This window comes from Cadophora gregata, assembly GCF_030347475.1.
Source record: "Cadophora gregata isolate MNR1 chromosome Unknown scaffold_2, whole genome shotgun sequence".
Lineage (NCBI taxonomy): Eukaryota > Fungi > Ascomycota > Leotiomycetes > Helotiales > Ploettnerulaceae > Cadophora > Cadophora gregata.
In genome coordinates, this window is record NW_026695925.1 from 2,245,326 (window position 1) to 2,271,488 (window position 26,163).

A 26,163-nucleotide genomic window follows, 5' to 3' on the forward strand; every position below is an offset into this window, starting at 1 on the left:
CACCGCTCATCTCCCGGGCTTGTTGTAGGCTCTAGACCCAGACAATGCGGTTTCTTCCAGAGACAAGCTTTCTCCAGATCAGACCAGACCGGAGATCAATGACGATGAAAAAAGCTTGACCAAGACATGTCGCGATCTGGAACCTGACTCCCGCCCTCGTATCACGAGCCCCCTCGCAAATGGCTGGTAATGCCCTCAATTGCGTGGCATGCATGACAGCGTATCCCATTGCGGTTTCACGCAACGCATCATCGCTCCATTGGCTGTCCTGTGGTGCTGCTGCGTTGCTGACTGTGCATCACTTTCTCGACCCAGGATCCATGTATGTTGACATCCACATGCATTGCCATCATTGTGAACAAGCCAGACGATACACCTGCACCTGTGGCAGCGTTAAAAGCTCAGCATTACCAGCCAGAATACAAAGCCATATCATAGTGTACCACATCGGTTCACGTCAGAAACTATTCCTTCCACCATCATCCATAAGCCCAAAGACCCGCGAGCACATCACAGCTCCTTCAAGCCTTCCCCGAAGACGTACTCGTCGCCGCAAGCTGACAGCATGAGCTCCGCAGTTTGGTTTCGATCAGAGGTAAGGGTTCCGATGTGAGACTCCAGGGACTCAATGATGTCAGTCCACCTAATGGCACTGTTCTTCAGCTGCTTTGCCTCCACGATCTTGCGCTGCAGCTCCGCAGGATCATTATCGCTGTAGCAGGCCAACTCCTTGTCCAAAGCCTCCATTTCCTTCAACAGCAATACATGAGCTTCCAATAGCTCTTTCCTGTCCATACCATTGCCATCGAGCAAGTTCTCATCATCTTCCTCGCGCTTGGCCATCTCCTCCTCGATCTGTCTTTCCGTCTCCGCAATCGCTGTTGTTATGGTGCTCTCCTCAGCCTTTAACTTGTTCAGAATATTCTCCTTGCATTTCTTCGCGTCCGACATGAAGCACCAGTACCAATTGCCGCTACCGATCTTCTCGACTCGAATGAGGTTCTCGTCTTGCATGGCTTGGAGGGTGTCCTTGACTTGCATTGCGTGAATCGCAGCGACGGACGAAAGGGTCTTCTCGAGCTCCTTGAGGGTAAAGACGCTCATCGATTCTCGGAAGTATTCGAGGATCTTTTGTTGCTTTGCAGCAGCGGGAAGGTTCTTAGGTGCCTGAAATGGTCAATCCAAGGTTCTTGTCTCGGAATAAGCGTCTTACCATTTGTCTGGACTTTCGCTTGCTATTCGTCCAATTTATGTGTTGTGGCTGTTGCTGTTAATGTCAATTAATCCGGGACGAAGGTAGGCAGGAGGTTGAGGGTGGGCTCCTACAGAGCGACAAAACAATGAATTATGGTTGGCGAAAGTCGAGCCAGATCCGCTACCCTCGAAATATTGAGAGAACGTGAGCATGGCACAGACCCGAATGATTCACCTCAAAATTCCCTGATGACTTTATTCCGTTCACTTTTGAATGTGCACGGCTGAGCCAATATTCAGCTTGTTAATTCCATATTCTACAACTCCGTTAATAGTAAGTCAAGTACAACTACATCTCTTTTCCCATCTACACCTGCACTTGTTCTTGTGAACACCGACAGAACATCAGATGTCTCCAATCTCTGCACATCAACCAACGGCTCACCATCGTATCCATCCAACATCCATACTGGCTCGAACCTAGAATATTGCTCCTCCTTTCTCGCCCGCATGATATTCAGACTTGGATCAGAATTCCCTGGCAATACAAGATAAACATCACCCTTTCTGTCAGTACATACACTACCCCTCGAGCCAGTCTCCGTAGGTTCTGGAACGCTGTCAATGACCATCCTCGTCCAAGTGCCTTTGTTGTTAGCATGTCTGATCACCACGCACTGCAAGCAGCAACACACCTTCCGGATTACGATAATACACGATCCATCTCTCCTCACCTCCCACCTTCTCCCGATTCAGAACCCAGAATCCACCATCCCAATCCGCCGCTTGACCCTCCTGATTTAAAATACCACTTCCCATCGGGATCTCGTACACTCTTGCAATATCGACACCAGGCTTGATCGAGGAGGTCTCAATACCATCACCGCCCGTCATACAAGCAATCACTCTTCCCTCGGAATTCTTCCACGTCACACCCCGGTCATCAGAAAATGCATAATACAGATCATAGTTATTCTCCGGTCCATTCGGCCCAGATTGCTGTTGATGAACATGTGGAGTTACTACAGGGCTTTGAGTGATGACGAACTTGCGGTAGCACCACGAGATGTGCAGTCTATCTTTCCTGTAGTCGATGCCGTTGATATACGGACTGTTGGCTACCCCCATCAAGTGCTGGCCAATCAATGTGTACTGATGGGAAGATGATGAATATCGGTGCAGTAGATCTGAACCAAGACCTGCCCTAAGGTCTGTGTTAGCCAATTCACTATACAGTATTGCTACATTGAGATGTTATTGATTTTTGGTCTCAACATACTGGCCAGTTCGGTGCGTGAAAAGCAGATCCTTGCCAATAGCCACAAATCTTGGATACGTAACTTCTTTCAACAAATCGCCTGTTTCAATTCCCGGTAGATAAGACCTTGTCTCCGTGAAAAGCGAAGTTACCCAGACATGACTAGAAGGATTACTCGCTACATCGATTTTGGACATTCTGAACTTCAGTCTACAGACCATTAACTTGTTGTGCTCAGGAAGGAATGTCGGACTCACTGGTCACAGTGATGATCAAATGCGACATGGATGGTTCCATCTCCTTCGCAAACTCCAATAGATATGGTATCATGTCCATCATCACGAGTTTGCTCATAGTCCTCAAACGTCAAGACTTGCCACTCAGTGGTACTCGCCTCAACTTGATCGAGAGGGAGTTGACGTCGGGCGAGGTTAACACGACATCCAGATCCACTTTTGCCCGGTAAAACAGCTGTATAAAATGCAGCATATTGCCATCCCTTGACAGCGGTTATTGCGTTCTGCTGAAAGGAATTGGCGTTGATTCTATGGCTTCTATTTGGATCTTGGCCGAGGATCGTGATGGTTGGCGATGGAAGCTTCATCGTAATGGCTATGATCGTAACTCCAAGCTGAACCTGATACAAGAGTCAAATGAACAGTATATGGTCCAGTGTAAAACCTCAAAGTTCAGCATGAGTATCACGACGCAACAAGTGAAGTGTCTCCCTCGCTCACACCTTCCTCTTTGAGACTCGGCAGTCGATATCCCGAATGCTTCCCGGCTATTCAGGAGCTGATGCCCATACCAGCTATTGAATCAGAACATCGCGTGAAGCTGTGCTTGCAAATTCCCTAATTAGTATTTATGAATTAAATTTCCTATCCTCAAAGGCACACTATGTGATTATTCACTGATCTGAATGAGGCACTTCCAAGTCACCTTCAACCATCATGATTACAACATTTCATTTGGTAATATGAGTGAGCAACCGCACTGGAGATGCTAATAATTTAAGACCTCTAACAGTAATGGAATGAGAAATGCAGCCATTAGACGGTTATCAAACAAGCTATAATTGGCGTGTGGAGGGTAGCAAAGAACGACAAGAGTCAAGTTAGAAACAATAAGCAAGATTGTTCGACTGACAAGCATTCCGGATACGAAGAATCGTCAACCTAATCAAGTACGTATACTTCATACCTCCTGCAGAAGTCATAGAATCACAAACTTGACCGTCTTTCAAGATGCATCTCTCTCAATCTCTGCTCACCTATACGTACTGCATCCTCCCAATCCGTATAAATGCTGCCGTAAAAACCCTCTGCATCCACAACAGCCTCACCAGGCTCTCCTAAGCCCTCCCCAACAAACCCGGCCAATTCAACCGCATCTCTAATTGCAAAACACGCCCCCTCTCCCCCAAGCACAGGTAAAGCATGCGCCGCATCCCCAATCAACAACACACCTCTCCCCTGGTTCGCGAGTCTCTCCAACTCCTCTCTTTTCACAAGCACATCCCTCATCAGCCAATGCAGCGTTCTCCCCTTCCTCACATTCCCCTCATCGAAAGCATCTTTAAAGGGCTGCTCTAGGTCTTGTAATCTCGAGATTTCGGCAAAGAACTCTTCTGAAATATCAGATGCTTGGATGGGCAAGCGATCTGGCTGGTGGAGAGGATCTTCGGACTTTGTGTGGGAAGGCCGTGAATAGATATAGCTTATATCTACTGCGCCCGAAATTTGCTGGTAGTCGTTGATAGCAATTTGCAATAGTGTCTCGTCTTGCTTCGTCTCTATTATGTTCCCATCCTTGAAGTAACTCTCGTATGTCTCTTTAAACGCAGCTCTCTCGACACGGCGACTCCCTCGAAATACCACGTATGGAAGGACATTGAGTTGCACATGAGGCAGAAGTGACTTCCGGATTTGGGAATGGACACCCGATGCATCGACTACGATGTCACAATGAACTTTCTCTTTGTCTTTGAAAGTTAATGTATGACCTGTTCCGTTCGCTTCGACACCCTCCAATGCATGACCCCACTTGATGTCCAACTCCTCCCTCAGCACTTCCTCCAGTCTGCCTTGATGCGCTCTCAGTAGCTCAGCATGTCCCTTTCCACTTCCCAAACCAGACACTAGACTGGGGTAGACCTTTCCTGTACCTCCCCTTAAGCCATCAACAGCGACTCGGCGTGCGAAACTTGACTCATCTACATTGAGCACATTGATGAGAAGCTTTGTAGCCCATGGCTGCAGCGAGACTCCGTAGTTGTGAAGAGCGGGCGAAGGGCTCTTATCAAAGATTATAGACTGGACGCCGCGATGTTTGAAGCAACGAGCAAGTGTTAAACCACCTATGCCGGCGCCGATGATGTGTATTGGTTGAGCAAGAGTCATGACGCCATACACTTTGCGAAGTCCGAATATAAGAGCTGTGGCGTTGATTTGACGAAAATTGTATTCTGAGTTTGGAACTCTTTAGAAGAGAGGATGGACAGCAGGGCAGGAAATAAGGGGATGCCTCAAGACAAAGGCAGTGAATAGCAGCTGCCATGCTGTACGGGTTTTAGCGTTTGGTCAATTAAGCGAGCCGCTGGGATTATTGTCTCAAATCACAAAAGACCGAAATGAACAATCAAGGCATGAAGAACAGGATAATTGAGATAATTGAGGGCAGTTCAATTGCTGCGCACATAGGTGCTAAATCTCGCCATCATGCCGCCGTAAAATACACATCCGCCAGCGTTAGATTACAATTCACTCTTGATCGCCTTTCCCTGGTATGCTTCAACCCACTGCTTGACATCCTCTCTATCTCTATCAAGCCATGCGCTCTTTGCCTTGATAGAATCAAGGCTTTGTGCGAGACTTTGGTCAAAACCCTTCGTGCTCTTGCCCTCGAAGAATTTGGTAATCCGGTCAATATCAGCTTGACTGGAGAAGCTTGATGTGCAGATCGAAACCATAGACCCAAGCATAGACAACCCCGCAGGAAGTCGTCTGGCAAGCTCATCCCAATTCTCGGTCATCCAGGTATATAATGCCTCAATTCCTTCAGGGTGGGATCTGAGAGCGCCGACAGGCATGTAGATATCCTGCTCCTTGACCTCACCTCCGAATGGCAAGGTAAGTGTTCTCTTGATCAGCTCAGGATCCTTGGCTCTGCCTAGCGATCGAAGTGCGGTGTTACGTTCATCAGCCGTCTTTCCTGTTCGGTATGCATTGAGAATGACATCATACTAGAAGCTGTCAGTAATGAGTTGCATCCTTGATTCAGAGAGACATACTTCTTTCGCGCCACCATATTTCAAGTTGATGCCGTAAACACTCCCTCTGATATTGGGATGAATGGCGGCTAGATCACCCTCGGCAAATTTGGCGAACATATCCTGGGCAGCTTTGATAATAACCTTATCACCGGCCATTCCAGCGCTGCCAAAGAGGAGGCCCTTGAATTGCTGCTCGAGATGGTCATCACTATCCGTGAACTCCCAGCCAGCCTTATGGGCAAGATCGCTGACGAGGTCCCGCTGGAATGTCTCGAGACCGTCTTGGATCTTCTGATCTTCGAAAGTCCATGTCCCTCGTACAGAGCCGAGCCTAGAGACGATCTCACTCCATACGATAAACTCTTTCTCCTCGCTAAAGCCCTTCAGCAAGTTAAGAACACCCGAAGTCTTTCCATAGCCTGATGCTGCGAGTGCACCTGCGTCTGAAATCATACCAGCACGATCTTCAACTGTCAACAGGCCATCTTTGGCAGCTTGGCCAAGTTTTTCCAGGCGAGCTGGGGTGTATGAAGTTCTGTAAATAGAAGAGTGATCTGCGTTGAGCTTGAAAAACTCCTTATCCTTGACCGTGAAGTCTTCCTCTCTGGTCGACAAGACAAGTGACTCGTCTACGCCGTCTTTGGTGCGGAGGCCCAGGAAGACAGGATAGAGGACAGTATCCTCCTCAGGCTTGACGTCTCCTGTTCGGAGGAATCGGTTTTGCTTTACATGGATCGAGTTTGATCCTTCATTCTCCGTGACCGAAACCACAGGGTAGCCGATCTTCTTGGTCCAGATGTCCATGACCTTCTCGACATCTTTTCCACTGGCCTTGCTGAGCGCTGACCACAAATCACCGGTCTGGGTGTTGCCGTAGGCATGCTTCTTCTGTTCTTGAAGTTAGCCGCTGCTTGCAAATGTTTCAAGCTCATAGATCAAGATTGAGATCCGAAATAGGAAAATAAAAGAAGCCAACCCAAATCCCGGGCCAATGGGACTTTATAAGCCACATAGTACGTACCAAGTAGTCTCGGATACCCTGCATGAAAACATCCTCGCCCAAATATTTCGAGACCATTCGAATGACACTGGATCCCTTCATGTAAGAGATTGCATCAAAGATTTGGTTGACCTCGTCAGCTCTCTTAACTGGCACTTCGATTGGGTGACTGCTGCGCAGCGAGTCTAGACCAAGAGCACCTTGGAGGCTGTCTGTAACATAGCCTGAAACTAGTGGTTAGCAGTTGCCACATCTGCAGTGATATGGGAAGAAACAAAGTCATGTCTCTGGAAAACATGGAGACATTCCACCTTGAAATAATGAGCCCCAAACCTACTTTGCCACACCTTCCACTCTGGGTAGAAAACATTGCAAGAGTACCACGACATCCCTAGAAGTCAAAACGTTAGCATTTGTTCGACTACTCATGACCGGAAGTGCATTTGTGAGCGAAGTACTCCAACAGACTGGATTGGGGTAAACAGGCACGGCCCGGACAACATACAAGTCGCAAACCCTTCGTTGAGCCATAGACCATCCCAAAAATCCATTGTAACCAGGTTTCCGAACCATTGATGAGCTAGCTCGTGCTGAACGACTTCTGCGACACGTTCCTTGGTGGAAGCACTGCTGGTCTTTTCATCCAGCATAAGATCCACGACACGGTAGGTAATCAAGCCCCAGTTCTCCATAGCACTAGATACTGATTAGAACATCATATATATCTTGTGATGGATCCTGATCTTACCCAGCAGCAAAATCGGGAATAGCAACCATGTCCTGCGTCTATCAAAACCAATGCTCGCTAGAAGAAGTGTTATTAGACTCACCATTTTCGGCAAAGGGAATTGGCTGTCGAAGGTCTTTTCGTAGAACTCGAGTGTTCGAGCAGCCAGTTCCAGAGAAAATCGGCCATGTTCGATGTCAGATGTTGGAGGAGCATAAACTCTGACGGGGACTCTGAACTTGGTGGACTCGATGTAATTGAGCTCGCCAATGATGAAACATATCAAGTATGTGGACATGAGAGGGGACTTGTTGAAGGAAACAGCCTTCTTAATATCTCCACTGAACTCAGATGTAACCTGCTTCTCGGATGACACATCCATGTTGCTCAAGCATGTGAACTTTTTGTCGGCAATCAATGTCACAGTAAATTCGGCTTTCAGAGCTGGCTCATCAAAACATGGAAAAGCTCTCCGGGCATCTGTAGCCTCCATTTGACTGGTTGCCATGATAGATTCGGTCCCATCAGCATTCTTGTATGTAGATCGGTAAAATCCGGCCATTTTGTCATTCAAGTCCCCAGTGAAGGAAATTTCCACCGTTGCCTTGGATCCTTTCTCAAGAGTCTTCTCAAACGCAATCTTGGTTGTCTGGGAGTCCTCATCGTAGGTCAGAGCTGGATCGGAGCTGGTGCACACCGAGTCAGTACAAGAAACTTATTCCGAGGGTAACTCGAAGGTGAGGCGAGGTGATCACAGGGTAGATGAAATTGATGACTAGATGGTCCCCTGCCAAATGCGTCTTTGCAGCACGTCGCGATGTGGACTCTACAATGCCTGCACCATATGATTATGCATCCAATAAGAAGATGAAGCTCTCGAAGCTGTACATTCGGATCGATTTGGTCTTGTAGGTCGTGACGACTCGTAAGAGCAGGAGTTTTATCATGGGTACTGCTAGACAACCACACCGGGGGATACCATAGAGAGATAACTGACCTTACGAGAGTACCTGAGCCAGAAATAATCTTGGTACTATGGATCTCAAGCTCTAAAGTATTCAAAGAGATTTCGCTCGTATCTTTGGCCACGTCCAAGTCAATAATCACTGTGCCCTTGAACTTGAATGTCTCGAAATTGGGTTCCAAGGTGATGTTGTAGTGTTTGGGAACGACATCCGCGGGGAGAATCTGTCTGCCTTTGGTAACGTCCATACCGCTCGACTCGACGTCCCGCTCGCCTTGGGATCTACACATCTTATGGTTTCGATACGAACAATTTCGAGTGGCTGTGAAGGCTGGAGGATTGTTTTTGCGGGATGTGGGAGCTTGTGGTCGTTTGCAAGTGGGGTGAAATCTGTAATGTCGTGTAAGTATTAGAATAAATAAGAAGCAGAATGGGAAGCTTACAGTGAATTATGAGAGTAGAGTGCGGAAGAACGGGACAGATTGCCAGAGAGTGCTCTCCTTTGTGTTGCTGAAGTAAAGGTCGACACGGTTGGGCGTATAAAAGAACTTGAGAGGATCGTGAGTTCGATCGCAGAAGTAAAAAGACGCATTGACAACATGGAAGTAAGGAGGGGCTATGCAAAGAGCAAAGAGAAGGAGGGGAGGGGAGGGCAGGCAAGGTGGGGTCTATGCAGGGCAGGGCAGGGCAGGGCGATTAACACATCGAGGACGAGTTGACCGGACTTGACTGGACTTGACTGGACTCGATTCAATTCCTCGTGGTAGCGGCGGCAGAAGTTGGATGCGCCTGCCAAAAGAGGCTTTAGTCTACGCTCTTTCGGGAATGGAGCACAAAGGGCGGTGTGCAGACTTCCACTCTGCATATATTTTTCCTGGCGCGCTCTCTTCCTGATCTATCTGTTCAGCAACATAAAGTTCTTCCAACACGCTCGATTGTTTACACGAAGTGTCTGGCGTTCTCTGATAATACAATTGGACGTTGCAAGAAGAATCACACCGCAAGTTTGAGGCGACCAAGACTGCGTTCGCGCTATGAATGGAAGCTATAGGAAGTCGGCACAATATCATGAGATGATGAGAATACGTTCAATTGAGTTCGATGACACGGCATCTAGCTGCCTGGCATTTTAAGACTTCATGCGCCAAAGGACCTGCGCTGGTGACGATGCTAGAGGCAACCTAGCAAGGCAACCCAGTCTTCGTAAGCCAACCTCAGCGGGAAGCTGAGGAGGCAGAGTTCATCTTGTATGGGCGAACAGGTGGTTCACGCCGGCAGAGCAGGCCATCCATCTGCTTGCGAATGCATGCTTCCGTTCCTGCTGTCATCGAAGTCTCCCTCTACATGTCCTCCATGACCCCAAACAAGACCTTCAACCAAAGACTGCATCCCTTGCATCCAACACTAATTTCACCGTCCTCAGCAGCCTCTTCCAGATCTGCCTCCTTGATCAAGAACCCTCTGTCATCACCACACCTGCAACTCCGATACCATATGCCTTGTGCCTCGTCAACATCCAGGTCATCTAAATCCACAGACTCAATGCCCGTGCGAAACACCTGCCTGCCCGCTACCCCTCCATCTTGTGTAATAGTGCTTTGAAGCTTTAGTTCCTGGTCGTATTTGGTTCTAGATTTTGGGTTCGCCAAAGTATTGAACGCTTCGGATATTTGGTCGATCGAATATGTGGTTGCTTTCGAGTTCAGGGCATGATTCGTAGTGGTTTTGTCTGGGTGGTTTTGGAGAAGTGCTCGTCGGTACGCGGTCCGCAAGGTTTGCGCCGGCAGATTTGGCTCATCGTGAAGAGCTTGAGGGAGGCCAAGAATTTCGTAGTATGTTGGCATGTAGGTCATTGATCCATCGGAAGTTGGCCTGGTCCGAGTCTTAGTTGTGTGAGAATGTGGATTGCCAAAGCAGGTGAAATTCTGACTCAAATCTATGGTGGCCTGAGGATATCATATTATTGAAGCGGCACGTGAGTTATGTTAGGTACCTAAGGTACCTACCGTGGGTACCTAGGCAGGCACTAGGTAACGAAGTAAGTACCTAGGTACTTCTTCCATCCCGTCAATGAAAGCAGGCCACGTCTGGGTCTAGATGCGGACTGAGGAACTATGATTGTATAGTTGATCAGGTTGAAAGCCTCATCGGCAGGTGATGATTTGGATTTATTGCCACAATACTTGATTTGACCTTAACACCTTGATAATTGACAGTACAAACTTGGAGTACCTACATCAAGCAGAAAGCTGTATTCACCTCAAACGCTGTGTCGGAATTGCAACTAGTCAAATCAACTTTACCTATTCAGGTTTTCGTCCATATACAACGAGACTTCGCACGTCAGCAAAGGAAAAAATTAAGCCGGAAAGGGAAACTCACACAGGTTGATAAGCATGAATATTTCTATTCACAATATCCTTCCTTACTTTCGCTGTCAAGGTTTCCACTTCCTCCTTCGTCATGCCACCCGCTCTTGTTAAGACAGCCATACTCAAACCTTCCAAAGCCCTCAACATATCCTCCATCCAGTACGTAGCCAAGATCTTCATGTGGTCCCCCTTTGCCCATGGATTCATAGGCCACTGGAAGTGCCTCTCAGTCACATCCACAAAGCCTGCTTCTTCCATAAGTTTCGAGTACTTCTCAACGTTCTTCCAAGAGCGGCCAAGTTTCTCAGCAGCGTTCATGGTCGTATCAGCCCAAAATTCCATTGCCGTTCCCTTGAGAGTGTCGTCGATAGCGCGCATGGGAATAGCCATATCCTGAAGCTCGAAATATCCGCCCGGTTCTAGAGAGTTAAAAGCAGATTTAAAGACTGTGGCTGGGTCCTTGAAGCATGTTACCATAGCTCGACCGTGAACAAGGTCAAACTTTTGGGGATAATTCCACTCGTCTTCGAGGTCATCTACTTCGAATTGGCAATTTGACGGAATACTACAGATGTTAGCGATTCTACCTATCATTCGATGCTTTTTGACACACAACTCGGGTTGGATTGGAGACAAGTCAGTCCCGATCACATTCGTTGAAGGAAATCTGTTTGCTGATACGTGTGAGCAGGATGATCGTGAGAATTTCTAAAAGAGACCGAGACTTACCGAATTCTATTGCCCATATTCCAGTTCCAGTTCCAATGTCTAAAACATGTCGAGGATTCTTGATTGGTGATAAATGCATCTCGTCACGCAAGGTGAGCATCCACTAGGCGAGTCAACAGAGGAAGCGATCAAGGATACGGAACAGCACAAACCAATTGATGTTGGAGATCTTGGAAAGATTCAGCCTCATCGTATTCTAGGATACTATTTCAGATCTTACCGAGTCGTTCCATCTCTGCCTTATCACACTGTTAGGACATCTTCCTATAGAATCAGACATGCTTGAGAAAGTAAACTGACCTCATCATTGGGAAGGAAGTATGCTATCAACCTATCAGTCCAAACTTCAAAGGAGCCATAAAGTCTATTAACTTACTACCCTCTTTGTACCTGTGGTAGGTCCTCCCATTCTCTTCAACAAATTGGTAGACACTAGAATTGACGCTCATAGTCGATGTCTGCGGCGTCATACCACCAATAGCAGAATCATTCTCGTAATCAATCTGAGCAGTTAACACCATCGAAAAACAAGCCAAGAGCTCTTCGGTAAATACAGCTTACATTTAAATGCTGAAGCGCACTTTCTTCCATGGTTTCACTCTGACTGCTTCCACCCGAATGTGTTGCTGCACTACTTGATTCAACTGGCGCGTCATTCACAAGCTCGTTAGAGGTTCTAGGTGCAATATTTTGATCAGACATGATAAAGTCAACACGGTGTCGAGCCCTCAATCCTAATCTGCTCTAGGTAAGCACTCAGTTGTAGTAATGGAGTGAGCGAGGAGATGCCACGGAAAGAGGGGTTTCGGATTGCAACCCCACCACAGCGTTTATCAGAATTGTTATCACCGGGCTGGGCAACTAAAAGCAATAACGGGTCTATATTAGCCTTGAAGCAACGACACGCCTGTAGCTCCATGTAACCAATGAAGTTGTGCTTTTCCCGATCTTGGCCGGTGCCGTTGTGGAGTGGCTGGCGATTCGGGGCTAGCGGTCCTATTTCCAGCGGCACACCACTTAGTCCCCTGAGACGAGACTTCAGAAAGCATCTTGAACACTCTCTCTTGACGAACCGTAACAACGAAGTAAAACTTACCCGTCTTTCCTTATCTGTGAGACTTTGGTTATCCCGTTGTTATTCAACTTGATTTGTTCTATTTTCCAGGGCTCACGACCCAAATGCTGGTGGTCTGCTTCCCTCTCTATGACATGTCCTGGACTGAGGAAATTTCTGTCTCATACGGGTGAAGTTCGAAGTAAACATTCAAACTAAATAGACAGACTAAGGTTATTTTATTGAAAAGCTTACCGTAGTCAATTCTCCAATTATCCTAGTAAACCACTTGTCCTCCCTGTGCCGATGAGGAACAGGAAGTTTACATGATATGGCGCTAATTGGATGACTTTACATCTCCACCATACTCAACCCTCCGAATCATGGAGCGATTACAGCCTTCAATATTCACTATTCCAGCAAGCCCCATAGATCGATCGAGATCCGCCAGAACCCCTTGGGAAACCTGCTTGGCTCCTGCCTGAGGGAATAACCTCTTATCAGCAGCATTCATTTGTCGATTGATGAGACTCACCTTTCCAGCTATTGCCAAACCATAGATAGCTGGTCTCCCCACGAATACAGCTTTTGCTCTCAGAGCGAGTGCTTTGATAGTGTCGACTCCTCCTCGTATACCACTGTCGAATATCGGAATAGGATGCTAAGTTTGTCTCCTACTGCCTCTGCAATCTCCGGTAACATTTCCAGAGGTCCAACGGCCCCGTCAAGTTGTCGACCTGGCTATATCAGCTAACTTATCCAGAAATAGCAAGTACGGAATTCACCTCCATGATTACTGACTACAGTTCCACCAACACCATGTTGGACAGCCAACTTCGCATCTTCGGAGTGCTACCAATTTAGCTCATCCATTCTGACCTGCCACTTCTTAGACACTGACTTGAATTACTTTCAGAACAATTGGTCCATCCCAGTGTTTTTTCAGATGAGCAATCTGCTCCCAAGAATGCGCCGCGCCAGAGAATACATCTCCTACCCACTGGCTCGAAGCCTCAAGTGGTTTCTCCTCTGGAGTTGCATTGAACTTCTCCTTGAACATCCTTCTAAAGACTGGATCGGTAAATCGGGTTCTGTTTCCAATGCCCTTTATGAAAGGGATGTATGCGCCGTCGAGACCTGCTGGACGCCACGCCAGAGCCTATGTGTCTAGTGTTACGACCAGGACTTTGTACGCATTTTCTTTGGCTCGTTTTAGTAAGGATTCGGTGACCTCTTCGTCTTGTGGCCAGTATAGCTGAAACCAGCGAGGCCCGTTTGCGTTTGCTTTGGCGACTTCTTCGATAGAAGAACTGGAGGCAGTACTGCGTTTATATGGAACGCCTATAGATCTCGGAGCATACTTGAGCAAGGCCAGTCTCTTTATCTTCGTGGAATATGGTATGAACGCCAACTGGGGCCATCAAAACAGGGGTTTCTATGGCCGAATTCGATTAACTATATTCGAATTTGGAGACTGAGGGGTAGCACCGTAAGTTTCGCCGAAGAGTTTGATGGTCAAGTCTCGACGTGTTGTCGGTCTCAGCATACGCGGAACCACTTTCCATTGCCGAAATGCCAATCTATTTGCGTCCATCGTGGCCCTCTCACCTGCACCTCCAGCTACATAACTGTACGCTGTCGGTTTCATTATGCTTTTTGCTTGCTCTTCGAGCTTATTTGGATCAGTAGTGACGAGCGGCAGCCTTTGATGAAGCATTCCAGCTGTAAAATTGTTACAAAATAATGTGTGTCCAATCAGGAGAACTGTTCTAACCTCTATACAATTCATTCTGGAAAGCTCCATATTTTCCGTGCAGATTGGTCCCGTGAACATCTTCAGGCTGCTTCTTGGAAGCGGAAGACATCTTGTGAAGATGATGTGCAATGAAACTTGACGTTGGAAACGGGGTCTTTCACATACAATTAATATGTTAAAGCAGGAAAATTTTCATTATACTATTTTGTGAAAGCTTACAAGAAAGGGAGTCGATAGTATCAGCGAGGCTTTTACTGTCTAGAATCAACCAAAGTCTCTCGGATACATCACTGAAACCCGATGGTATAACAGTTAAATGCCTAGGCAACTTTGCTCCCGCGGGCCGACGAAAGACGCCCCTGAATGAGTGGGCAAATCAAAACAATCACAGTACACCTCTGATCTGGCATGTATCATGTCCGTCATTTTTGAGGTGTCTGATGATTATAAGTGTTGACAGGTAAGCGAAAATTGGGTCTGATCATTTTCGCGGGTGATGGAACATGTCAATAGAACTTCTACGATTACGAATTCACACCTGTCCCTGGCTGAGGCTAGGGAGATAGTCAAGTTGGTCATACAAGACTATCTATAAACAGGAAACGTTAGCTAAAGTCCGAGATTCTTGGATATCATCGCGTCACAGTCTTTACCCCGCATCAACTCCACCATCGCTCTACGCCACATCAAGATAGGGATGATGCCTCGGATCAACTCCGTCAGAGGTCCCCCGCTTTCAAGCCTTGGTGGATTTCGGAAATCAATGTATATGTATGAAATCTCCTGAATTTTGACTTTTCAAACTCCCTTCACACCATACCTAGAACGTAAATAAGTACTGTGATAATAGCAAGAATGGCCGCCGCGACTCCAGCAAAGACTCCAGCAAAGACTTTTGACATTTCAAAGAAATACAAGGCTATCGTTTACGACAAGCCTGGAAGTATTTCTACAAAGATCGAGGAGCTTGAAACCCCTGAGCCGGGTCCAGGAGATGTTCTCGTTCGATTGTAAGTTCCGCACCATTGACGAAACTTCCTGCGGCTGACCTTTTGGGACGTATAGGACACACTCAGGGGTTTGCCATTCGGACATGGGCGTCATGGAGAATAGCTGGCGGGGTTTACCATACCCGACTCAGGCTGGGCAAGTCGGCGGTCACGAAGGGGTAGGGTTTGTTCACAAGCTTGGTCCAGGATCAGAGAATGGCCGAGTAAAAGTTGGAGATCGCGTTGGCATCAAGGTAAAAGACATCAACATGGAGAGTTTGTGATCAATTGAAAGCCTAAGCTGAAATGAAATAGTGGATTGCTTATGCCTGCGGAGCATGCCCACCTTGCCTCGAGGGACAGGACGGCGTCTGCTTTGTAAGTGCCCCTACAATCTCGGTGTCGCCATTCTAACATGATCTGCTATGGCTAGAACCAAAAGATCTCCGGTTATTATTGTAAGTGAAGCCTGATCGCTGAAGTCCGAAACTGTGGAGCAATTGATGAAGTATTTTCTAGACCCCGGTACATTCCAGCAATATTGCCTTGCACCAGCTTCCTACGTCACTCCGATTCCTGATGCCTTGTCTTCCGAAGATGCAGCGCCGATGTTGTGTGCTGGTGTGACAACGTGAGTCTATCGCTGAGGCTGTGAGGAAGGAGGTCGCAGAAACGGCCGCATAGAAAAGCGAAGCTCACAACCTTGTTCTATTTTAGGTATTCAGCCTTGAGAAAGTCTGATGCAAAATCTGGGCAATGGGTTGTGATTTGTAAGTAAAGACTCCTTTCTGTATCGAGGATATGATTGACTGACTTGTGGAAATTTTAGCTGGCGCCGGTGGTGGATTGTTAGTCCCCCATCACCCATTGATGCGACCTCTCGCTGACGGGCTTGACCAGAGGCCATTTAGCATGCCAAATTGGATCTCGAGGAATGGCTTTGAGAATCGTTGGTATTGATCATGGAAGCAAGGAAAATCTGGTGAAGGAATGCGGCGCTGAAGTTTTCATTGATATTACCAAATACGACGACAAGACAATTGCAGAGGAGGTCAAGAAGGCCACAGGAGGTTGGTTCTGACTTCCATACTGAGTGACAAAGTGCTGAAGCCTGTTCAGGACTTGGTGCATCAGCAGTTATTGTCTGCACAGCTTCGAACAAAGCGTATGCTCAGGCTCTTGACATGCTCAGATTCGGCGGAACTCTGGTTTGCGTAGGCATGCCAGAGGGCGACTCTGTTCCCATTGCAAAAGCCTTTCCGGCTGCAATGGTCGCAATGTCCCATAGTATCAAAGGAAGCGCTGTGGGAAATCAGCGTGAGGCTCTCGAAGTATTGGACATGGCTGCCCGTGGCATAGTCAAAACTCGATTGAGAATTGAGCCAATGGAAAAGCTGACCGAAGTCTTCCAAGAGATGTCCGAGGGCAAGATGCAAGGGAGAGTTGTTCTCGACCTTCAATAGGCTACAATAGGAAACAGGAGTTATTGATTATAGGCGAATAAGACTTGTATATGACGAAATTGCTCTCCCGTGCTTGAAAATTGTGGGTCGGCAAGTGGATGAAGGTTACAGCATAGGGCTGAAGTGGCGAACTCAGAACTCCCGAAAGTCGAGGGCTGTATTATTTCCCGGCCCCTCGTTACGATCTCCTCTGGATAGTAAACCTGTGGTCCAATGGCTGCCGAGCTTTGAAAAGCTGAAGATGCTTGGTATACATGAGAGCCAGTGGACTCGGTGCGCGGCGCGCGGTTTTGGCCGAAACGCTCTTGCCTGCTGGACTGTGATTACTGGGTATGAAATTTGCCTAGGTAGATATCTCCTGTATGCAGCTATACGCCTGGGAACCTAATGCAACGGTGCGAAAAATGTGCATTCATGTCTGGCATCTCTGTGGACGCTCCACCACGCCGCACCTGCGGTTGGCCATGCTCCAGGCCATCACTTGCGGGAGGAGGGAGGAGGGAGGATGCGGTTCACCTCCACGGCGTTCTGCTGTAATCGAGACACGCCGATGTTGGAAACAGCTCGCTCGATACTGGTCTGTCTGCACCATGCGTGTGACGGAAGCCAGGAAACAGAAGGAGGTGGAGTGGAGGTGGAGGTGGAGGTGGAGGTGGAGGTGGAGGTGAGGTGCCTGCTCCGAACCAACCCAACAATAAGGTAGCCATCGTTACACGGCCAATCCGACGTTCTGGCGTGGGAAGCCCATATATGGAGCCGCTATTGCAAAGTATTGTAAGTTCAGCGTCTGCCATAGACGGGCTTGACGCGCATACAGTAAGAGCGAAGCTGCGTCGAAGAGACCGACCTCGGGGCGGGGATGGATGCTGCTCATCAACGTCAAAAGAAAAGAATGGAGAGACAAGGAGGGCAGGGCAGGGCAGGGCAGGGCAGAGGTGGACTCGGTGGAGAACCAAGTGCTCAGCTGTCAGCCTTGACCCTCGCTAGAGTAGTACTAGAGACCAATTGCAGGCCGGCTCCTCCTCCTCCAGGGCAAGGCTCTCTCTGTTCTCTCGGTTGCCGTTCTGGCCGCAGACCTCAACACCAACACCTCCCTGACTCCGTTCCATTCTTCTCCTCACGAAGTGCGGCGAGGTGCGTTGCTGCCTCGCGCAACCCCTCCAACCCCTCAATTGCTCTACCAAAACCCTCCAACTACACTATATGACACAAATGTTCATCTTCCTTTGCTCTTCCAGCCGGCCTTCTGGGAGACCAGCGGCCTGGTCGCAGACCGTTTTGCAACGGTGCATGGCTCAGCACAGCGCCTAGAGAAGCTTTCAGAATTGACGGTGACATTGTTTCTACAGGCAGGAAATTCGTAACTATCTCTACAGTCGTTTCTTCTATATAAACAGTTATGTGCCGCTATGGCGTTCCCAATCCAGCAGATTCATTCCATTGTCCTGCGTTTTCCTCATGTCTCCACCCATATCGAGCTTCAGCAAGCTCTCCATCACGCCAGCAATGCAATCATCTCGGGGACATGCAGGTGGCCATTCCGGTGAGAAAGGCAAAGGGAATGCCGTGCCCATCGATGAAGAGCCTTCTAGCTCGGAACACAGTTCTGACGAAGAATCCGATGGATCGGATCCGGACGATGACAATCTAGAGGAGGAGATAGATACCACGTGCCGAGTCTTCGCACTCGACCATTGCCGACAACACGGGACGCGCTATGCATTCCAGATTGCGTATGCAGAGGTAGAAAGATACAGCATCCGAATCAGCACTACCGACTCGGGAAAACCTACATGTTCTTGCAAAGAACCAGGTACTTGCCTCCACATAACTTGGTTCCTGGAACAGCTTTCGCGTACTCGTCCACTTGCGGCCGGAGACGAGGTGCAAGGTGTTACCCCCTACGAACATATCTCACATCTCGGCTTGGACAATGTTTGTGAAGAGCTTCATTGGGAGCTTAGACAGGGGACCGACTCTGATGCTGAGGAAACCCAATGGCAGCTCATGAAAGCATACTCCACTGTGCAAGTCGGCCGACAAACGAGAGGTGTGATCAAAGAGAGATTGAAGACCGTTCGTGATATACTGGCGACTTTCTCTGAGATAGATACGGATAGCTATCGGCAGGATTTATTCAAGTCGGGAGACGAAATCACCTTGGAGCCAGTCCTGGTCAGGAGAGATCTGGAGGCAACTGTGGCTAAGATCCTCGTCATGGACGACAGCATCTTCAACCATTTTCAAACTCTTGTGTCTCATAACACTCGTGCTACAGAATACTTCATCAAGATGGGCGCAAAGGCGCAGACGACACTTGAGCTTCTGGACCGATATTGCGAGATTGGTCCCAGCTCCGGTCAACATGATCTGATAAGCTCCGCCCAGACCCTGGTCAACATTGTCCATGCCATCGATACCAACGCTAGCGAGCGGCAGCCACTCAGTCCAGCATCTCGGGTCGAGGCAGCCAAAGCATTGGTTTCTATTCTTAGCATGGTCGTCAGAGAAAGGAACCACGATGCATACCAGAACAGTACCTGGCCAAGGCGACGTCCACACGGGGAGCTGTCAATCGACCGAAATCTTTATGAACGTCTCATCGGGACTACATCCCGGACAAGCCCTGCTGGCGGGAACTTTGTCATCGACGCCTTGCAACCCTTGCCTGAAGCTCGTCATTTCGTCGAAGAGTTAGAAGAGATCCTTGCCATTTTAGGTACAATCGGCTGGGGTCCTGCGCCTCAAGCTTACCGTGAAAAATTGGGGGCGCTAATTTCGCAGTTGAAGGGTTCTGGCCTAAGCATGTCTTCAGGAAAGAGACCCGCGGGCTCCTTAGACCGAAAGGTGAAGCGTATGAAATAAGTTTCTACGGCTGCGGAGGATCTAATCGCTTATCGTGGGATGTTTACAGTCAGCTCTGCAGGATTTCTGGCTTTTGCTTTCAACTGTCCTTCCATGACACCATTTTGTTCCTTCTTATACACAACACTCATTTATTTCCACTGTTTTCAGTAGATCACACACACTGAGTCTCTTCGACAGATGTCTCAACACACCACTGCTAGATACTTCTCTTTCGTTGTTTTTATTTAGAGTCACAAATATTGGTCCAGGTTCACAAACATTGTTACATTCTCACCAATCTCTTATTTAACCTTACAATAATGTTGATTGCCTCCTTCGAACGTGTCAGGCCGTTCTAACTCCATATTGAACTTCCGCTTCCCAAGAAAGTGTCCATTCAAACCATTTCGAGACCAGATCTCCTTTCCTTCTGAATGGCTTCGCTGTCAATGATCACGACCGGCTTTCCCTGCATTTTCCCCGAATGTGCGAGCTCAACAGCCTTCGGAATCTCCTTGAGACCATAGAAAGGGTTTGTCTTGACCCTGATCTTATTTTCCGAGGCAACTTTGAGCATTTTCTGGCATTCTCCTCTAGAGCCTGGTGATCGTCAAGACAGAGACAGTCACTCTATAAGCAATAACATACTGATAAGGCTTCCGCGGATACGGATATCGCGAAAAACCAGCTCTGCGAAAGGAACCGACACGTTCGTTGGTTGAGCAATCTGCACGAGCACACCTAGAATCAGTTACATATGGCGGACAAACTATTCTTTGGTATCGACTTACCATGCATTTTAGTCACTGCTGCGCTTGTAGCAGCTGCAGACTCGTAGTCGGATACGTTGAGAGTTGCATCGGCCAACTTCCCATCGTTTACTTTCTTCACCTCTTGAACAGTGTTTTCTTTGCCAGGACGAGCATCGATAACGGTGTCCGCGCCGCACTCTCTTGCCAAAGAAAGTGCCTCGTCTCGAGCATCGATTGCTACGACTTTCAACCCTAGAGCTTTCGCAAATTGGATTCCTGGTCGCTCAATCAGTACGGCTCTCCAAATATAATTTGGCCGGTACTTCGAAACACTACAGATATAGTCTAAGATTCAAGGATCGGAAAAGGACTAAGAGGTCAGTGTATATTACCGAGATGACCGAGTCCGCCTCCTCCACCAACAAGTGCAATAGTCTCCCCAGATTTCAATCCAGCTCTTATCAGACCTCCCCAAACAGTTATTCCAGCACACTTCAAGATAGCCAGTGCTGTTAAATACAGTTTTAGGTCTAGCATCTCAAATCCTCTGGAACATGTTTCGGAGAGGAGAATCTAGATTATCAAAACCTCAACGCGCAAGAATTACGTACCGCTAGAGGAGCAGCGGATTGGAAGCTCAAGTTGTCAGGCAATATGCAACATTCTCTCCCATCAACTACTTCGTATTCCGCAAACGACCCATCGATAGTCACGCCCAAAAATCCTCCGGCATTAGCACAGTACTGATGGTCCTGCTCAGGGCCCTTGCAATCCGCACATTCACCGCAGCGGTGATACGTCAAGCTGCACAGAACTCTATCTCCCTCTTTGAAATCTTTGATCGCGCTGCCAACTTTGACGACGGTACCAGCTCCCTCATGAGAAGCCACACAAGGAAGTTTCGTACCCATGATCCCCTCACTGACCATGCCATCGGTATGACAAAGAGATGCAACGGCTACTTTGACCAGCATGTCATTTTCATCAAGATGTTTTCCTGGAGTTGGGATCTCATGTATCTTGTAGGGCTTTCTAAACTGTTGATGTGAGTTAGTATCTTACATGCTTTGTTGATTCAAGAGGTGGATGTATCAAATGAAGCGGCATACCTCAACTACTTGCGCAGCAAGCATCTTCTCAGGAATCTGGGGCGACATTTTAGGGTCAAAATACACAACCAGAAGAATTTAGTGATCGAAAGGTCGATGATCAATCAAATATTTTAGAATCAAGAGGAATCGCGTTTCGTGATTCAAAGAATACTTCAATATGGCGGGGTAGTAACCTCTAGTACTGAACCTTGACGTCAGCTTCTAGCACTTATTTGAAGCCTGGGATATGGAAATCTTCAACCCGTGCGGAGACGTGGCGAGGTAGATACTCTTCTTTCAAATGCCACACTTTCATTCGGGTTCACATGGGATTATTTCTTAAGCCGCCCTTAAAGATCTAGTTGATGATGTATAGGTGATTTAGAAGTCACAATTCTCCATTGCCTGTTTTGGTCCCCACCCCTGTCAAGTTCGGTTACATATTTCTTGGCATACTAAATCGCGACAACCTCACTAATCGCCGTGGTCTCTCAACTCATCACAATCAACACAACTGTGTCACGAGTCGAGACCCAACTTCTACAGAATACCGAGACCAGTCCACAAAGCATCACGCATGTTTTGATGAGTAGATCTGCCATCTGTGTACCAGGAGCTGGATGTTGTAACGCGAGGAGGTGACGTTGCAAACAAGACGAGCTTGCTATTATCCAACACGATGCGGGACTCGGCGGAGGACAACACATTACTCTCGAAGGATCGCATGGAGCCTGCTCAAGAAAAAGATGTGCCATCAAAGCTTTTCACGGGCTCCAGGAGTGCTCGGATATGGAGCAAAGCAGTGTTGATATCAGTCACGGGACTGATCCTCTACTGCACATTCGGCATGCTATTCGATAATCTTCTTTTGATTATCACTGCTGGCACCAGCAACTCAGCAGCACTGCCTGGAACCCACGGTGACGGGAAGGATGATCTGGAGGCACTGAAAAAGACCCCAACGAGAGTCCCGCAGTACTTCCAAACAAGTCCTGAACTCTGGGCTGGTCCTACTGCCACGGGAAGAGCACCATTTTTGGCGCAGACGAATGTTGTCTCATTCGATCCAACTGCCACATTTGTCCCTAATACGCCTCTTGAGACAGCAATACCGATTGTTGGACAAAACCAGAATCAAAGCATCTTTCAACTGATGGGACAGCTGTCTCCTTATTTTCCTAATCCATCTGGATTTGGGGTAGCCGAATACCCGCTACCCTCTGGGGCCAACATTACTCAGGTTCATGTGAGTCACGAAATTCCAGTGTCAAATGATGGCATTGACATGGCTGTAGATGCTCTCTCGCCATGGCTCCCGGTATCCTACATCGGGCGCCAATGTTCATGCCTTTGGGCTAAAAATTGCAAACCTCACAGGCAAATTTGAAGCATCAGGAGAGCTTTCGTTCCTAAATTCTTGGGTTTACGAATTGGGTAGGGAGATTTTGGTCCCAAGAGGACGACAAGAATTGTTTGAAAGTGGTATTTTGCACTAGTATGTTACTCAGGCAGTGGCCAATTTCTCTGGCCCTGAAGTACTTCTGAGGGCAGAATTCAGGGCAATAGCTGATTTCTCAATGCTCCAGCTATCAATATGGACAACTGTATAATCCAAATAGCAAGATCATCGTCCGAACAACAACACAAGATCGGATGTTAAAAGTAAGTGTCTACCATCTTTTGCTAGAACCGCATTGTTGACAGCTGTCAGAGCGCGGAGTACTTTGTGGCTGGATTCTTCGGTTTGGAATGGACTAATAATGCGACCATCGAAGTGATTATCGAAGAACAGGGCTTTAATAACTCCCTCGCTGGATACGACAATTGCAGAAACGCGAACACTTTCCGAAACCAAGGCGGTATGAATGCGACAGCAGAATGGGTAAATATTTACCTCCAAAACGCAACGGAACGACTACGACCATTGGCCAAAGGCTTTGAGTGGACAATCGAAGATACTTATGCGGCACAGAATATGTGCCCCTATGAGACAGTCAGTCATTCCTCATTGAAACTGTGGCTTTACTGATCGAAAAAAGGTTGCGTACGGATATAGTGTATTCTGTGATTTATTTACCTACGATGAATGGGTTGGATTTGAATATTCGCTAGATCTATATTTTGCTGGAAGCTCTTCGTTCCAGGTAGTTTATTTCACCCGTTTGGTGTCACCTACTGACCATCCTCAGTCACCAACGGGTCGTGCAGTCGGTCTCGGTTATGTGCAAGAGACTGTTGCTCGCTTTAAGAATCACACGCTGGGCTACTCGGGGTCCCAAATCAACACAACGCTAGACTCGAACGAGGAGACTTTCCCTCTGAACCAAAGCCTTTACTTTGACTTCTCACACGACACCAATATCATGAGTATCCTAACTGCCTTTGGATTTACGCAATTTAACACTTTCCTTCCCCCGTCACATTATCCTGGTCCTCACAACCTGACCGTATCTCACCTTGAGCCATTCGGCGCCCGGCTTGATATCGAAATCATCCAAACACCGGCACCGTTGAATGCGCAGAGAAAATACGAAAGTGGAGAACAGACAACTTATATCCACTTCATACTCAATCAGCGCACGCTGCCTCTTGGCTTGAATTTTGCGGAATGCGGTACAGACCGCTTGGATGGATGGTGTGAACTTCAGACGTTCTTGAAGACGCAGGAGAAAGCCGAGGAGTTAGCGAAGTATGATCTAGCTTGCAATGGAGATTACGACGCTGTGACGTATGGGGAGATTGTTGACGGTGCTCCAAAATCATAAAGATATTTAGAGCAGGGAAGATTGTTGAATGTAAGGTAGATTGGTGCTAGGAATAATACCCTAGACCCTTGTTTTATGTAGTAAATTTCAACGCAACATGGGACACTTTCTCGCTTGTGCCTGCTTTCGTTCTCGTATCTCGGAAGATTACCACGACGGAGAGTGGATGTGATTCAGACAAGTTGATCGACGTGTTCGCCGACCGTCTTCATACCGGTTTTCAACACTCTCATTGAGGAAGAGCTTGCGAATGCTGCCTTGGCAACACACGAAACTGGACGTCAAAGTTCAAGACAACGACGCCTGGCGAACTGTGGAGACCAAACTATTTGTTTCTCACGAGTCAAGCCGTTCGTCCACATCCCAGGAATTTGATGGGCGGGAGCACGTTCCCCTCGCTGCGAGTGCATGCACAGCCCATCCCAGTGATTCCCATTGCCCACAGTGGGCCACCTGCGATACGATTTGCGATCGGATCTGCCAGAAATGTCACCCGTTGGCTCTGTGACGAAGAGGAGAAAGGCTGGGTTCGTGAGATCATGGGTTCTGGCTCTTCAGGGGGACTGACTTCGTGAATGAGGCTAGGATGCTAATCCTAACACTAACACTTCGTCCAAGCAAACCTCGCTTGTTTGACATGCCCTGCATCCCTTGCAAATCGGCTATGCAATGGTTCTTCTTAGCAGTTCGTCGTTTTCTGTCAGATCTCTGCTAGCGAGCTAGACAAGGAGCTTTGGGCTGCAACACTGGGCTAAAATGGCCTACTTGGTAAATTGGCCAGTAGGGAGCAATAGCGCGGAGACGTAAGCTGCTGTCGTTCATCCCTCAGCACGATAACCGAGATATCTAGGATCAGGGTCCAGCGTCCGGGAATTCGGATTGTGCGGCAGTCCCTTGTCCCTGCCTTAATATGTCGCTTTTATATGGGGTTCAGACTGATGGGCTAGGCTGGAGATTGCTTTATGTCCGAGATCTAAACAGCTACCTGGTCATCCAGAGATCCTCTGTCTCTCCAGCTCGAGTGGGAGGGACGCTGAATGGGAAATTGCATGTGTACGGAGGTAGTTCCGTCTTTCGAACAGTGATTCATACTTTTGGTCGAATGCAGACACCGCTGAAGATGGGAACAAGAAGTTGGCCAGGACATGGGCTCCGAGTGAACCAAATACAGAGTTAGCACATGTCACCTTAGACAAACCCACATAGTTTCGGCATCTATACATCGGCAAAGGTTTGACAGGCTGGTAGTTCAAGATTGAAGGGCTGCCAAACATCTACAGCCGGCAGACAGCGATTGTGGTAAAGTTAGATTTTAATGGTCTTTCCGAAGGCTAGCGATGGTAATTTACTAGGCCAACCCCATCTGAGAAGTGATGTTCGTAGTTCGCAGAAATCATCGAGCACAGCTGAGAAACAAAGCTCGCCAAGGTATGGAGCACCCAGAAACTTACCTTAAGTACGGCGCAATGCCGCTTGTCTCGAGACTCCATAACGCGATCGATATCGTACTCCCATTTTGACATCATTGATCGGTGGCAGACCTTGCTGATGAGGATTAGCGAGCTCCGAGACGAATTGTTTGAGATCAAGTCCAGGGTTCACAATGTGCTGTGGGACGTTGCAGTCCATTCCTGTCGATATCAAAATGAGATCGTGGGGATCCGGGTTACGCATGTTACAACAACACTGCATAGTGGTCGAGCCATGTCCCCGGTCTGCGTGTTCTCCAATCTTGCCATACCCTTGTCTGTCTTCTCCGCCTTGGTTAGTCGGTCATGCTTGTCTTAAGTTTCGAGGCGAAGTTTCGACACGCGGATGGATATGCAGGAGTGTGAGATCTAGCCCAGTAGTGTTGTAGTGTGATCTGAACCCTTGATAGTACTGTAGGAACATCTGTGCGTGCATGTTCACTGAGCCCACTGGCTGTC

General features: G+C 47.9%; 11 protein-coding genes across 11 annotated transcripts; 3 read left to right on the forward strand and 8 right to left on the reverse strand.

Moving 5' to 3' along the window:
* Positions 1 to 510: 510 nt before the first annotated feature.
* Positions 511 to 1,104, reverse strand: ONS95_008026 (uncharacterized protein; the record flags this gene model as incomplete). The annotated part of the gene is made up of 1 exon (XM_058501561.1): positions 511 to 1,104. One exon carries the CDS (start codon positions 1,102 to 1,104, stop codon positions 511 to 513), a length of 594 nt encoding a protein of 197 aa, XP_058362881.1.
* A 407-nt stretch (positions 1,105 to 1,511) lies between these two features.
* ONS95_008027 (uncharacterized protein) lies at positions 1,512 to 3,056 on the reverse strand (the record flags this gene model as incomplete). The annotated part of the gene is made up of 4 exons (XM_058501562.1): positions 1,512 to 1,840; positions 1,890 to 2,398; positions 2,474 to 2,662; positions 2,710 to 3,056. 4 exons carry the CDS (start codon positions 3,054 to 3,056, stop codon positions 1,512 to 1,514), a joined length of 1,374 nt encoding a protein of 457 aa, XP_058362882.1.
* Positions 3,057 to 3,401: 345 nt separating this feature from the next.
* On the reverse strand, positions 3,402 to 5,045 carry ONS95_008028 (uncharacterized protein). The gene has a single exon (XM_058501563.1). The coding sequence runs from the start codon at positions 4,852 to 4,854 to the stop codon at positions 3,676 to 3,678; it is 1,179 nt and encodes a 392-aa protein (XP_058362883.1). The 5' UTR covers positions 4,855 to 5,045; the 3' UTR covers positions 3,402 to 3,675.
* Positions 5,046 to 5,207: 162 nt separating this feature from the next.
* Positions 5,208 to 9,018, reverse strand: APE2_3 (Aminopeptidase 2 mitochondrial; the record flags this gene model as incomplete). The annotated part of the gene is made up of 9 exons (XM_058501564.1): positions 5,208 to 5,696; positions 5,745 to 6,614; positions 6,748 to 6,950; positions 7,064 to 7,117; positions 7,232 to 7,422; positions 7,475 to 7,506; positions 7,557 to 8,139; positions 8,451 to 8,807; positions 8,861 to 9,018. The coding sequence occupies 9 exons, from the start codon at positions 9,016 to 9,018 to the stop codon at positions 5,208 to 5,210; spliced, it is 2,937 nt and encodes a 978-aa protein (XP_058362884.1).
* A 739-nt stretch (positions 9,019 to 9,757) lies between these two features.
* On the reverse strand, positions 9,758 to 12,220 carry ONS95_008030 (uncharacterized protein; the record flags this gene model as incomplete). Its single annotated transcript, XM_058501565.1, has 9 exons — positions 9,758 to 10,289; positions 10,800 to 11,354; positions 11,403 to 11,463; positions 11,519 to 11,621; positions 11,671 to 11,687; positions 11,739 to 11,757; positions 11,819 to 11,841; positions 11,895 to 12,021; positions 12,080 to 12,220. 9 exons carry the CDS (start codon positions 12,218 to 12,220, stop codon positions 9,758 to 9,760), a joined length of 1,578 nt encoding a protein of 525 aa, XP_058362885.1.
* Positions 12,221 to 13,166: 946 nt separating this feature from the next.
* On the reverse strand, positions 13,167 to 13,632 carry ONS95_008031 (uncharacterized protein; the record flags this gene model as incomplete). The annotated part of the gene is made up of 3 exons (XM_058501566.1): positions 13,167 to 13,309; positions 13,358 to 13,424; positions 13,474 to 13,632. The coding sequence occupies 3 exons, from the start codon at positions 13,630 to 13,632 to the stop codon at positions 13,167 to 13,169; spliced, it is 369 nt and encodes a 122-aa protein (XP_058362886.1).
* Positions 13,633 to 14,007: 375 nt separating this feature from the next.
* ONS95_008032 (uncharacterized protein) lies at positions 14,008 to 14,437 on the reverse strand (the record flags this gene model as incomplete). Its single annotated transcript, XM_058501567.1, has 2 exons — positions 14,008 to 14,294; positions 14,347 to 14,437. The coding sequence occupies 2 exons, from the start codon at positions 14,435 to 14,437 to the stop codon at positions 14,008 to 14,010; spliced, it is 378 nt and encodes a 125-aa protein (XP_058362887.1).
* A 165-nt stretch (positions 14,438 to 14,602) lies between these two features.
* Positions 14,603 to 17,447, forward strand: ONS95_008033 (uncharacterized protein). Its single transcript, XM_058501568.1, has 9 exons — positions 14,603 to 15,338; positions 15,394 to 15,571; positions 15,633 to 15,695; positions 15,751 to 15,775; positions 15,837 to 15,948; positions 16,035 to 16,087; positions 16,147 to 16,165; positions 16,218 to 16,387; positions 16,437 to 17,447. The coding sequence occupies exons 1-9, from the start codon at positions 15,184 to 15,186 to the stop codon at positions 16,778 to 16,780; spliced, it is 1,119 nt and encodes a 372-aa protein (XP_058362888.1). The 5' UTR covers positions 14,603 to 15,183; the 3' UTR covers positions 16,781 to 17,447.
* Positions 17,448 to 17,820: 373 nt separating this feature from the next.
* On the forward strand, positions 17,821 to 19,922 carry ONS95_008034 (uncharacterized protein). Its single transcript, XM_058501569.1, has one exon. It carries the CDS (start codon positions 18,239 to 18,241, stop codon positions 19,643 to 19,645), a length of 1,407 nt encoding a protein of 468 aa, XP_058362889.1. The 5' UTR covers positions 17,821 to 18,238; the 3' UTR covers positions 19,646 to 19,922.
* A 102-nt stretch (positions 19,923 to 20,024) lies between these two features.
* Positions 20,025 to 21,801, reverse strand: ONS95_008035 (uncharacterized protein; the record flags this gene model as incomplete). The annotated part of the gene is made up of 6 exons (XM_058501570.1): positions 21,489 to 21,801; positions 20,991 to 21,416; positions 20,772 to 20,952; positions 20,419 to 20,655; positions 20,276 to 20,368; positions 20,025 to 20,227 (listed from the first exon to the last, which is right to left on the reverse strand). Exons 1-6 carry the CDS (start codon positions 21,534 to 21,536, stop codon positions 20,025 to 20,027), a joined length of 1,188 nt encoding a protein of 395 aa, XP_058362890.1. The 5' UTR covers positions 21,537 to 21,801.
* An 89-nt stretch (positions 21,802 to 21,890) lies between these two features.
* ONS95_008036 (uncharacterized protein) lies at positions 21,891 to 25,947 on the forward strand. Its single transcript, XM_058501571.1, has 6 exons — positions 21,891 to 22,716; positions 22,766 to 22,965; positions 23,057 to 23,132; positions 23,182 to 23,463; positions 23,510 to 23,614; positions 23,660 to 25,947. Exons 1-6 carry the CDS (start codon positions 22,150 to 22,152, stop codon positions 24,233 to 24,235), a joined length of 1,806 nt encoding a protein of 601 aa, XP_058362891.1. The 5' UTR covers positions 21,891 to 22,149; the 3' UTR covers positions 24,236 to 25,947.
* Positions 25,948 to 26,163: the final 216 nt, after the last annotated feature.